The sequence below is a fragment of the Salvelinus fontinalis genome, chromosome 16 (assembly GCF_029448725.1).
Source record: "Salvelinus fontinalis isolate EN_2023a chromosome 16, ASM2944872v1, whole genome shotgun sequence".
Taxonomy (NCBI): domain Eukaryota; kingdom Metazoa; phylum Chordata; class Actinopteri; order Salmoniformes; family Salmonidae; genus Salvelinus; species Salvelinus fontinalis.
In genome coordinates, this window is record NC_074680.1 from 41,612,814 (window position 1) to 41,626,014 (window position 13,201).

The 13,201-nt window shown below is 43.4% G+C and overlaps 1 protein-coding gene across 1 annotated transcript in view; it reads left to right on the forward strand.

The window, feature by feature from the left end:
• LOC129813203 (nuclear factor 7, brain-like) overlaps nucleotides 1-10,546 on the forward strand; it is a 10,991-nt gene extending 445 nt beyond the window's left edge. The window contains exons 1-6 of the mRNA XM_055865472.1: nucleotides 1-84; nucleotides 9,101-9,196; nucleotides 9,286-9,516; nucleotides 9,609-9,631; nucleotides 9,715-9,833; nucleotides 9,933-10,546. The exon at nucleotides 1-84 is cut by the window's left edge and continues 445 nt beyond it. Coding sequence (XP_055721447.1) covers nucleotides 1-84; nucleotides 9,101-9,196; nucleotides 9,286-9,516; nucleotides 9,609-9,631; nucleotides 9,715-9,833; nucleotides 9,933-10,462 — 1,083 coding nt within the window. The 3' untranslated portion in view covers nucleotides 10,463-10,546. The remainder of the gene's footprint in view (nucleotides 85-9,100; nucleotides 9,197-9,285; nucleotides 9,517-9,608; nucleotides 9,632-9,714; nucleotides 9,834-9,932) is intronic.
• Nucleotides 10,547-13,201: the final 2,655 nt, after the last annotated feature.

The following is a 13,201-nucleotide window of genomic DNA, read 5'->3' on the forward strand; positions in this document are numbered from 1 at the left end:
TCCATCTGCTTTGTGTGCCAGGCCTCAAAGAAACATAAATATCATGACTGTGTCCCAATAGATGAGGCTGCACAGGATCACAAGGTAAGAGAACCTGTTAAACTTGCTTTAGATTGACATGAGTCATGCTGAAACTGCTTTCCTGTCATTTCGGGAATATGAATCCACTGCAGTTCACCAGAAATATCTTGTTTGGAGCTATGTTAGATTCCGTACATCTACTACTGCCTGTGAGTAGTTGTCAGGATTATACTAAAACCACCTAGAGTCTAGGCTATTTGATTCTGAATTTTAGGACCCCCTTTAGGTATAAAAAAAACATACAGAAATCATTTGATGAAACATTGAATTTAGTCTTACTGCTATTAGCCCATAGAAACACAATGAGTAACAGATTCATACAGTGCACTTGGAAAAAGTATTCAGACCCATTGCATTTTTCCACTTTTTTTTTTACCTTACAGCCTTGTTCTAAAATGTATTAAATTATTTTAAAATCTCATCGATCTACACAAAATACCCCAGAATGACAAAGTGAAAACAGGTTTTAAGAAACTGTGGGACCTTATATAGACAGGTGTGGGCCTTTCCAAATTGAATTTACCACAATTGAAACAGGATGCACTTGAGCTCAATTTCGAAAAAAAAAACGATTTTAGATTCAAGGCTTTAACTTAACAAAATATGTAAAAAGTCCAGCGTTCTGAATACTTCCGAAGGCACTGTACATCCATTCATTTTTTTAACTGGTACTGGGCTACCAGACGAGTCTTGTGAGGCAATCAGACGAGTCTTGTGAGGCTTGTGGGCAAAACAAACAACATGTATGAGTTTGTGAGAATCTCACCTTTCCATAGAGGGGTCATATTATTATGTAGCCCAAACTGTTCGGACTTCCTACTTTAGACAAGTCCAGTGGCGCTTGTGGGGGTCGTGTAGCAAAGTCTCACCTTTACATAGAGTTTGTAGGCCAAACTGTTCAGACGCTACAGATGTTTTCGTGAGAAGAGCGATATTTGGGATGTCTCCCAGGTCTGCCAAACACCGCTGAAGCTCATCGTTGAGTCCATCCTCACCTCCTAAATCACCGTCTGGTTTGGGTCTGCGTCTGTCCACCGCAGTGGCAAACTGCAACACGTCGTCCGCTCTGCAGAGAGGGACACAGGATGACATCTGCCCCTACATGAATGGATCTACAGCACCTTTGGAAATATTCAGACCCCTTTACTTTTTCCGCATTTTGTCACGTTAATTAACTCCATGGCAAGGAAGCATGCAGGAAACCCCTACCATCCCGGTCACACCATCCTCCAAAAATTCACCTCTGGCAGGCGGTTCAGGTCACTCATGATCAAACTTCCCACCACCTGAAGCGTCGTCCCCCGGGTTGTGGCCCTCACCATCTGGCCACCTGGCCACCTGGCCACCTGACCACCTGGCCCATAGGAGGCTGCTGAGGGGATCTGGCCCATAAACTGCACATCGTATTAAGCCATCTCTGAACTGTAGACAAAAAAGCTACACTATACTGCATTGCACTCTGTCCATCTTTCTGCATTTCGATATATTCTTACTGATACTGTAAATGTAAATCAACCGTATACCCACTGTATATCAACCGTATACCCACTGTAAATCAACCGTATACCCACTGTAAATCAACCGTATACCCACTGTAAATCAACCGTATACCCACTGTAAATCAACCGTATACCCACTGTATATCAACCGTATACCCACTGTATATCAACCGTATACCCACTGTAAATCAACCGTATACCCACTGTAAATCAACCGTATACCCACTGTATATCAACCGTATACCCACTGTATATCAACCGTATACCCACTGTATAGCAACCGTATACCCACTGTATATCAACCGTATACCCACTGTATATCAACCGTATACCCACTGTATATCAACCGTATACCCACTGTAAATCAACCGTATACCCACTGTATATCAACCGTATACCCACTGTACATCAACCGTATACCCACTGTAAATCAACCGTATACCCACTGTATATCAACCGTATACCCACTGTAAATCAACCGTATACCCACTGCATATCAACCGTATACCCACTGTATATCAACCGTATACCCACTGTAAATCAACCGTATACCCACTGTAAATCAACCGTATACCCACTGTATATCAACCGTATACCCACTGTAAATCAACCGTATACCCACTGTAAATCAACCGTATACCCACTGTAAATCAACCGTATACCCACTGTATATCAACCGTATACCCACTGTATATCAACCGTATACCCACTGTAAATCAACCGTATACCCACTGTAAATCAACCGTATACCCACTGTAAATCAACCGTATACCCACTGTATATCAACCGTATACCCACTGTAAATCAACCGTATACCCACTGTACATTTGTATATCTGCTCATTCTCTTATAGCTCTATGCTTACTCTACCTAGTTGTATATAATGTATGTATATAAAAAAAAACTTAATTGTCCGTATTCTGTCTCTAAATGTTGTCTCTCAGGCAGCTCCATATCACCAAGTAATATTCTGACTGTATACTTGGTGAATAAAGGTGATTCTGATTCCACCGCAGATGTGGAAGGTCAAACATTGGTGGAGGCAGTGGATTGAGACACAGCTCAGTTCATGCAAACAGATATCTCTCGCTTACAGACAGATTTTATGGAGAATGTTGTATTATGCTAATTGGTTCAAGACCAAGTTGGGGTGAGGAGAGGGATGGAAGCAACAGTGTTACATTGATGCTGTCAACCTGGATCACTGGTTGCTGCGGAAAAGAAGGTCAAAGGGGGGTGAGTGTAACCGGTGTAAAATGGCTAGCTAGTTAGCGGTGTGCGCTAGAAACGTTTCACTCGGCGACGTCACTCTCTCAGAGACCTTGAAGTAGTTGTTTCCCTTGCTCTGCACGGGCTGATGTTTTTTTAGAGCGATAGGTAACAAGGCTTCGTGGGTGACTGTTGTTGATGTGTTCAGAGGGTCCCTGGTTCAAGCCCAGGTTGGTAGCAAGATAACTGTTACACTGACTTGCTGTGATTGGCTCAGATAATGGATAAAAATGGTGCTCACAAACTTGTTTAGCTAGCTAACCAAAGGAGGCAGAAGACACCCTGTAACAACTGATAATGTAATGAAATGCCACCAGTGTAATAGCTACTAATAATGTAATACTTTTTGCATTTATAATGTAATAAATGTCAATAATATAATAAATATGCTGAACGCAAAATGTTTCAGCGCATGTTGTAATAATTATTACATTATGTGTTGATGATTACAGTAAAAAAAAAATCCATTAATAGCGTAATAACTGTCTCAGGTCTACCAACATCGGTTCGTCACAAAACTTGATGATGGTGTTGGAGTCGTGTGTGTGACCACACGGTCGTGGGTGAACAGAGAGTACAGGAGGGGACTAAGCACACACCCCTGTGGTACACTGACAACCTGAAATGGTCCATTCACTCATGCTGCCAAACTTACCCTCGTAAAACTGACAACCCTACCGATCCTCGACTTCAGCGATGTCATTTACAAAATAGCCTCAAACACTCTAATCAACAAATTGGATGTAGTCTATCACAGTGCCATCCGTTTTGTCACGAAAGCCCCATATACTACCCACCACTGCGACCTGTACGCTCTTGTTGGCTGGCCCTCACTCCATACTCGTCACCAAACCCACTGGCTCCAGGTCATCTACAAGTCTTTGCTAGGTAAAGCCCCGCCTTATCTCAGTTCACTGGTCACCATAGCAACACAGCAACAATTCTGTCTTGGTCAGTAATAGCCTCACAAATGCCTCAGATTCACCATAGAGCATCCTGACTGGTTGTATCACTGCTTAGTACGTCAATTGCACTGTCACTAACCGCAGGGCTCTCCAGAGTGTGGTGCGGTCGATTTGATTTGCCTTAATAACAAACTTGTGTGCAGTCTGTAAACACGAATACAATTGTTAAATTACGAGCCATGTAGGTTTAACCTGAGTTGGAGCGTTGGACTAGTAACCAAAAGGTTTGCAAGATTGAATCCCCAAGCAGGCAAGGTAAAAATCTGTTGTTCTGCACCTGAACAAGGCAGTTAACCCACTGTTCCTAGAATGTCATTGAAAATAAGAATTTATTCTTTAACTGACTTGCCTAGTTAAATAAAGGTTAAAAAAAACACGGAAAAAGGTCAGGAACCTTTCTGGATGGCCATGATGACTGAGATAATGGATGATCTGGATATGCTGAGAGATGAGTTTGGATTACTCTGTTTCTGTCTATAACACGAGCTGCTGCTCGGTATGTGTAGCTAATCCTTGCTACAGTGTCTTTTTTTGAAAAGATATTGTGGAGAACTGCAAAAAGTGTTGCTAATGCTCTCAACATTGATGCCCTGAATTTATCAAGCCCTATCAACGAAGATCAGTGGGAAAAGGTTGTAATGACCTACTTTCTGGAAGACGATCATGCCATGCGGACTCTTTCTGACTCTGAAAATGAAGCCGGCGATGAGGACATCCCTACTTTCATCAGACGTTGTCGAGTCTTCTGATGACAGTAATGGTGGAAGAAACGGCCATCAACAGTGTTGTTTTAAAATCAGTGGAATGCGCGGTGGAAGGAATAGAAAAGAGGACCCCCAGAAGGCTGTTGTGTAAAAACACCTGTCTCCGGATTACATCTTCAAACTAAGAGCAACCACGGCATCCATGACAGAGAGGGAGAAGCGTTCATCCATGTATACGGCTAGTAGTCTAGCTACATTTTCAGATATTATAGTTCCAAATTTTGTCAGAAAGCTGTTTTCATTGCAAGTTAAGTTACTGTTCTCTAGTTTCCTAACGTTAGCTAGCTGGCTGGCTCGCTAGATGGCGTTATGTGATCTGTGTAGTAATATTATTTGTATCTCAGAAATAATTTGCATTGCTAGATATACCCTAATATTAGCTAGCTAGCTAACATTGAACCTATCTGGTTAGCTTATGCTAACTGCAGATTCATGCATGGTGGCTAACTATGACAATCCGTTTGTATTGCTAATAGTATGGGTTGGGATTATGGTTCATTGTTTAGCTCACTCTGTTTAGCACATCGCCCCACATGTGAATCCTTAAAGAGATGGGTGGGGCTAAGGCTTAAGAGGGTGTGAACGATGCTGAATGGGTGGAGACAAAGATGAGCTCTCCAGTAGATTTACCAAAAGATTCAAGGGACATTTTCTCAAAAGTGGGGATACAGGTTTATCAACTTTCAAAGCAGAATTACTTTTCCATTGTTCCTCAACTGCAGTGTATGATACGCCATTTTCTAGCTCTGACACTACTTTTATCCAATGTAAAAAAACAACATTTCAAATATTGATACGTAAGACCAAATCGAGGTGGTGGGTCACAAATGTCAGACAAATAATGACCATTAATTATAATCCACATAATAATGAACATTTCCGGTTGCTGCAGGATTATTTTCCTGCCGTAACAAACTGGCTCAAATTAAGATTCTACATCTGTATGTACACAGTCATTGAACACTGGTCATACTGTTTTACCCACTTCATATGTGTATACTTTATTCTAGTCAATGCTCATCCTATATAACTACTGCTGTAAATACATGTTCTATTCATATACTGTCCATACCTATACACTGTCTATACCTATACAGTGTCTTTACCTATACATTGTCTATAGAAAGTCTGTACCGTCTTGAACATTTTAAAAATGTTGTTTTGTTACAAAGTGGGATTGAAATAGATGTAATTCTAATGCTTTGACATTGATTTAAAAAAAACTCTATAAAATCAAAGTGAAAATAAAATGATTTACTGTATACAGTATGTATATATACAGTATATATATATATTGGACACACCTACTAACTCAAGTTTAAAAAAACATTTTTTAAGAATGCCAAGAGTGTGCAAATCTGTCATCAAGGCAAAGGGTGGCTACTTTAAAGAATCTGAAATCTAAATCAATTTTGATTTGTTTAACACTTTTTTGGTTACTACATGATTCCATGTGGTATTTCATAGTTTTGATGTCTTCACTATAATTCTACAATGTAGAAAATAGTAAAAATAAAGAAAAACCCTTGAATGAGTAGGTGTGCCCAAACTTCACTGGTACTGTGTATATACAGTGCCTTCAGAAAGTATTCAGACCCCTTGACTTTTTTCCACATTGTTACGTTACAGTCTTACTCTAAAATGGATTAAAACAATAACAATTCCTCAGCAATCAACGCACAATACCCCATAATGACAAAGTGAAAACATGTTTTTTGAAATTTTACACAATTATATTAAATGTATAACAGAATTTTGCTGTCTAGCCATGATCCACAAAACCTTGACAGAGCTTGAAGAATTTTGTAAAGAATAATGGGCAAATATTCCACTTCTCTGATTCAGAGGGGTTAAATGTTTTGGTTAAATGCATTGTTGTGCAACTGACTAGCGATCACCTTTCTCCTTTCCCAATGCACAACGCTCTTATGACAATTACCCAAGAAGACTCACAGCTGAAAGCACTGCCAAACGGGTTTCTAACATGTATTGACTCATGGGGGGGTGAATATTAATGCGTTAATTTTTATTAGTCTTTCAGTCTTCCAATTTGACCTTAAGAGTATTTTGTGTAGATCGTTGACCAAAGAAAAAAGACAATTCAATCCATTTTAATCCCAGAATAAAATGTGAAGAAATCTACGGGGGAAAATATTTATTCCAGACTAACATTACTCATTCTGGTATTTCTTAATTTGGGTGTTTTGTGTTGCTTGGTATTACTGCACTGTTGGAGATAGACACACAAGAATTTCGCTGCACCTGCGATTACATCTGCAAACTGCCCACGACCAATAAGATTTAATTGGACACGCACACACACGCGCACACAGGCACACACACACACACACACAAAGCTTTTAACATAGTGTTTTCAACTTACATATTTTACACACTTTGACATACATAATTACGTTGTGTATGTTTCTTCATAAAGTCATTATTATTCAACATGTCCTCACCTGGGATTTCAACTCACAACCTCTTGGTTGCCGGAATTCCAATCATCCTGCTATGCCACCGTGTAGGTGTTACTGACTGACTGGTTTCACCTGTATTCCTACAACTTTACACTTCAAAGTACATCACAGCTCTGTTCAAAAATACTCTCAAGAAAAACTCATTGATCAGAAGTCACATGAAAACAGAATACTTTGCCCCGCAAACATTAGACAACTATAATGAAAATACTATAATGAAAACACAAACTAAAATCTCAAATAAGTGAAATCAATGATGAGAGAATAGTCATATTAACTAATAACTAAGGGTGCGTTTGTAATTTCACTGGCTATCTACTCTGATTTCAGAGCACTCTCGTCTGAGTGTGCCAGAGCGCAGAATAACTGATGAATTTACAAATTCTCAACACCCGTTGAATATGGCCGGTGTCAGTAAAAGTCGGCAAAAAAGCGTAAATAAATAGTTGCCAGCAGCACGGTTACCGTCACCAACCCTCTAGATAACATGAAAACAGCCTAACCAGCTCTGCTAGGGCGAATAAAATGGTCAGAGTGAGTTGTTCTCTCAATTATGCCTGGAAGTCCCCAGCAAGCTAGCTAACTTTAGCCAGTTAGCTTGGATGCTTGACTGCCTTTGTGAGATCAGAACACTCTGATCAACCACCCCTCGCCCAGAACGTCCAGCTCTAAAAGCGAAACGCTCTGAATTTACTAACGGACAATCACATCAAATCAATGTTTATTTGTCACGTGCGCCGAATACAACAGGTGTCTACAGTGAAATGCTTACTTACAGGGTCTAACCAATAGTGCAAAAAAGGTGTTAGGTGAACAATAGGTAAGTAAAGAAATAAAACAACAGTAAAAAGACAAGCAATATATAGTAGCCAGGCTATAAAAGTAGCGAGGCTACATACAGACACCGGTAAGTCAGGCTGATTGATGTAGTATGTACATGTAGATATGGTTGAAGTGACTATGTATATATGATGAACAGAGAGTAGCAGTAGCGTAAAAGAGGGGTTGGCGGGTGGTGGGTGGCGGGACACAATGCAGATAGCCCGGTTAGCCAATGTGCGGGAGCACTGGTTGGTCGGCTCAATTGAGGTAGTATGTACATGAATGTTTAATCAAAGTGACTATGCATATATGATAAACAGAGAGTAGCAGCAGCGTAAAAAGAGGGGTTGGGGGGGGCACACAATGCAAATAGTCCGGGTATCCATTTGATTACCTGTTCAGCAGTCTTATGGCTTGGGGGTAAAAACTGTTGAGAAGCCTTTTTGTCCTAGACTTGGCACTCCAGTACCGCTTGCCATGCGGTAGTAGAGAGAACAGTCTATGACTAGGGCCTTCTTCTGACAACGCTCTGAATTTGTAGTATGGAGCGACACCTGAGACAGCGTTTTTCATCACCGTCAACAAAACACCAATTGATGGAATTTCTCATGGAAGAATGGTGTCGCATCCCTCCAATAGAGTTCCAGACACTTGTAGAATCTACGCCAGTTGGCATTGAAGCTATTCTGTCGGCTCGTGTTTGCCCAACAAAGTATTAAGACACGTGATGTTGGAGTTTCCTTTATTTTTGGCAGTTACCTGTATATCGAGCGCACCTCAAGTATTTAACATATTTTTGATATTCAGCCCATGTCTGCTATCCTGCCTCTACAGGAATACATTGGATATGATCACATTGGATGTGTTCTTTTAGAACATATTGGATGTGTTCTGTTAGAACATATTGGATGTGTTCTGTTAGATCATATTGGATGTGTTCTGTTAGAACATATTGGATGTGTTCTGTTAGAACATATTGGACTGAACAGTTCTGTTAGAACACATTGGATATGATCACATTGGATGTGTTCTGTTAGAACATATTGGATGTGTTCTGTTAGAACATATTGGATGTGTTCTGTTAGAACATATTGGATGTGTTCTGTTAGAACATATTGGATGTGTTCTGTTAGAACACATTGGATGGAATGAACAGTTCTGCCAGAACTCATTTGGTAATCTGCTGTATAACAGTATAGTGCGGTTTTGTCTCATTCCAGGAGCAACTTAAGACTGCCTTGAAGCCCTTACAGAATAAAATGGAAGTCTTCAATGAAGTTAAACAAACCTTTGATCAAACAGCTGAGCACATTAAGGTATGTATAAATCATACAAGTGTGCCTTAGTAATAGAAGTATTATTGGAGAATTCTAATTAGAATCCAAATGTTTGATATTGTCTCCAGAGCCAGTCCCAGCACACAGAGAGGCAGATTAAGAAGGAGTTTGAGAAGCTTCACCAGTTTCTACTAGATGAAGAGGCAGTCAGCATCGCTGCACTGAGGAGGGAAGAGGAGCACAAGAGTCTGATGATGATGAAGAAGATTGAGAAGATAAAAAGAGAGATATCATCCCTTTCAGACACAATCAAATTCATAGAGGTGGAGTTGATGGCTACAGACATCTCATTCCTGCAGGTCAGATCTTCTTTCTCAGGTGGTCATTGTGGTCCTACAGTAAATACTAAACCCTTTGCCCAATAATCACATTTTATCATATGTTTTTACAGAACTTGAAGGCCACCATGAAAAGGTAAGTATGTTGCCTCCTGTCTCTCTTGTCTGGGGTTCTGAACCCAAGCCCACAGCAGCACTAACTTCTGAACATTCTTCCAGAGCCCACTGCACACTGCCGGACCCAGAGAGGGTTTCAGGAGCACTGCTAGATGTGGCCAAACACCTTGGCAACCTGCAGTTCAGAGTCTGGGAGAAGATGCAGGGGATTGTCAAACATAGTGAGTACAAAATTGATAATATTAATGAACAGCGATAATTGAAAAGCCAATATAATAAGACATGTTTTGTCCATACCATATGACCTTTTCTGTTTTAAGCCCCTGTGATTCTTGACCCCAACACTGCACATGCCTGTCTCTCTCTGTCTGATGATCTGACCACGGTGAGATGCTCAGACCAAAGGCAGCAGCTCCCTGACAACCCGGAGCGGTGTGTGTTCTATGCAGATGTTCTGGGCTCTGAGGGATTCGTCTCAGGGAAGCACAGCTGGGAGGTGGAGGTGGGGGATCACTCTTACTGGTTTCTAGGAGTGGTCAACGAGTCCATCAACAGGAAGGTAGAGATAAATAGAACACCGAGGTTTGGAATATGGCAAATTGGGCAGATGTTTGGTCGGTATATAGTAGCAGATGGGACACTTGCTATGAAGAGGAGACCTCGGAGGATCAGAGTGGAGCTGGACTACAACAGGGGGGAGCTGTCCTTTTACGACCCCAAGGACATGACTCTTATCCACACATATAAAGACAGGTTTACTAAGCGACTTTACCCATTCCTCTCTGTTGGACTGGGTGTTGGTGCCAACAACCCTGATTTACAGATCTGCCTATCAAAGAGTTGTCTTTGACAGTGCTGTCATCACAGGGATGTGTCCAGCTCCTTTATTGGCCCAATAACAAGCTTTATTTCCTTTTAACACACTAGAAAGTTCGAAACAAACCCCACTCCTCGTTCACTGCACATAGAACCCCATCCAGTCCTTTACAAAATCCCCCAGACGGTGTTCCATCCTCCCATACGCATACTCCAGTGTGAGCCGATCTGGCACAAGCGCTAGCAGGACAGCTCTGGGGTCTGTACACCCCGCAACATCTCATGTTTCCTGGTCTTCCACACTGCCATGTTTAACTGTCCCAATGAGTAGTTTACTAGGCAGTCCCTTTACCTATTAGCTATGCAATACCTAGGTTCTCCAACAAACGGGTCCAAAGTCAGCCCCAAAAATAAAGGTAGGGTGGTTGGTCGGTGGTGGAGGGAGGGCTTATAACGCCATTATCTAGCCACCCAAAGGTTGTGAGATCCAATCTCATTACGGACAACTTTAGAATGTTTTCTATTTAGCAACTTTTCAACTACTTACTACTTTTTAGCTACTTTGCAACTACTTAGCATGTTAGCTAACCCTAACCTTCTCTATGAGAGGCTTATACAGGGAGGGCCAACATCCTCTCAGAGAGGAGCCACGTTCCCAACCCCCGTCCCCTGGCCACCCCGTTGCCCTCAGCCCATGCAGATGGTCTTTCTGAGCCACCTTTACAGCTACCATGTACAGAGCCTTTTTGCAGTGCAAAAGGCCCCCGGCTTTGGAGTCTTGAAAGATAGGATCATTCCCTCACCCTACTGGTATTCTCTGCAGTGGTAGCAATGGTGAAAGGAGGTAGGTCAGTGTCATTCGTGGTTAGACGGTTCCAGTCTTCCTAGCAGCTCTCTGAACGAGCCCGGAAGTGCAGCATGGACCCCCTACACCACCTGCTGCAGCAGCTTGGCTGACTTTATGGATGAAGCCTCCGCGATGTCTCTAGCAGATTTCCACCCAGCCTCTTCTTGCAGGTCACCCGACTTAGTGATCCCCGCTCTCACACGCCTGGCCTGCAAGCTGGCAGAGGTCAGCACTCTGGGCGGAATGAATTGGTTGTGCAATGGTGGCTTCTCCGTTATCCATGGCCGTGAAACGTTTCTTTGAGCAGATAGTATTTTTCCACGCCCAAAGCACAGCATGGTAGAACGAAGTAATGGCTGACATATCAACCTGCTCCAGATCCAACAGGAAAAAGAGCCTGTCATACCCAAGGTCCCCTGCTCTCCTCAGAACAGCCATTACTCAGAACACTGTCCCTACAGCACACACCCTTCTGGTACAGAAGTATCTCTGCAGGTTTAAGACGGAAAGCTGTCACTCTGGACCCAATGTCCACCAGCCCTTGGCCCCCGTCATGCAAAGGGAGATGTAACCCTTCTGCATGTGTCTAGTGTTGACCAAAATATATCCACATGTAACCTCTGCAGTTGCTAGATGAGATTCTGTGGGGTCCCAACACTGACAGCCTCTGCTAGAGCATTGAAGCGGCCAAGTTATTAGCGACCAGTGGCAACAACCACCGCCATTTAGACAACTTAACCGCAACCTTGTCCAGCAGCCCCTCCCAGTTTCTCTCCAGAAACTGAGGCCCCCAAGAACTCCCTTAAGAACATCTCTTCTCTGATCCACTGTAGCCCCCCAGGAAGACTAGGAGATCCTGCTCTGCCCCACTGTAGCCCCCCAGGAAGACTAGGAGATCCTGCTCTGCCCCACTGTAACCCCCAAGGAAGACTAGGAGATCCTGCTCTGCCCCACTGTAACCCCCCAGGAAGACTAGGAGATCCTGCTCTGCCCCACTGTAACCCCCCAGGAAGACTAGGAGATCCTGCTCTGATCCACTGTAACCCCCCAGGAAGACTAGGAGATCCTGCTCTGCCCCACTGTAACCCCCCAGGAAGACTAGGAGATCCTGCTCTGACCCACTGTAACCCCCCAGGAAGACTAGGAGATCCTGCTCTGACCCACTGTAGCCCCCCAGGAAGACTAGGAGATCCTGCTCTGCCCCACTGTAGCCCCCCAGGAAGACTAGGAGATCCTGCTCTGCCCCACTGTAACCCCCCAGGTAGACTAGGAGATCCTGCTCTGCCCCACTGTAACCCCCCAGGAAGACTAGGAGATCCTGCTCTGCCCCACTGTAACCCCCCGGAAGACTAGGAGATCCTGCTCTGCCCCACTGTAACCCCCCAGGTAGACTAGAAGATCCTGCTCTGCCCCACTGTAACCCCCCAGGAAGACTAGGAGATCCTGCTCTGCCCCACTGTAACCCCCCAGGAAGACTAGGAGATCCTGCTCTGCCCCACTGTAACCCCCCAGGAAGACTAGGAGATCCTACTCTGCCCCACTGTAGCCCCCAAGGAAGACTAGGAGATCCTGCTCTGACCCACTGTAACCCCCCAGGAAGACTAGGAGATCCTGCTCTGACCCACTGTAACCCCCCAGGAAGACTAGGAGATCCTGCTCTGACCCACTGTAACCCCCCAGGAAGACTAGGAGACCCTGCTCTGACCCACTGTAATCCCCCAGGAAGACTAGGAGATCCTGCTCTGACCCATCTCCCCATAATCATACACAAACTCTTCTCCCAGGTCACCTTAGCTGATGGCATCACCTCAAACAACACTAAAGCAATTCTAACCTCTTCCACATCTCCCTCCCCTTTAAAAACACTGTTACGTCATACGCAGAAGCCGACAGTGAAACGTCTCCCCACCTACTACCCCTGGAACT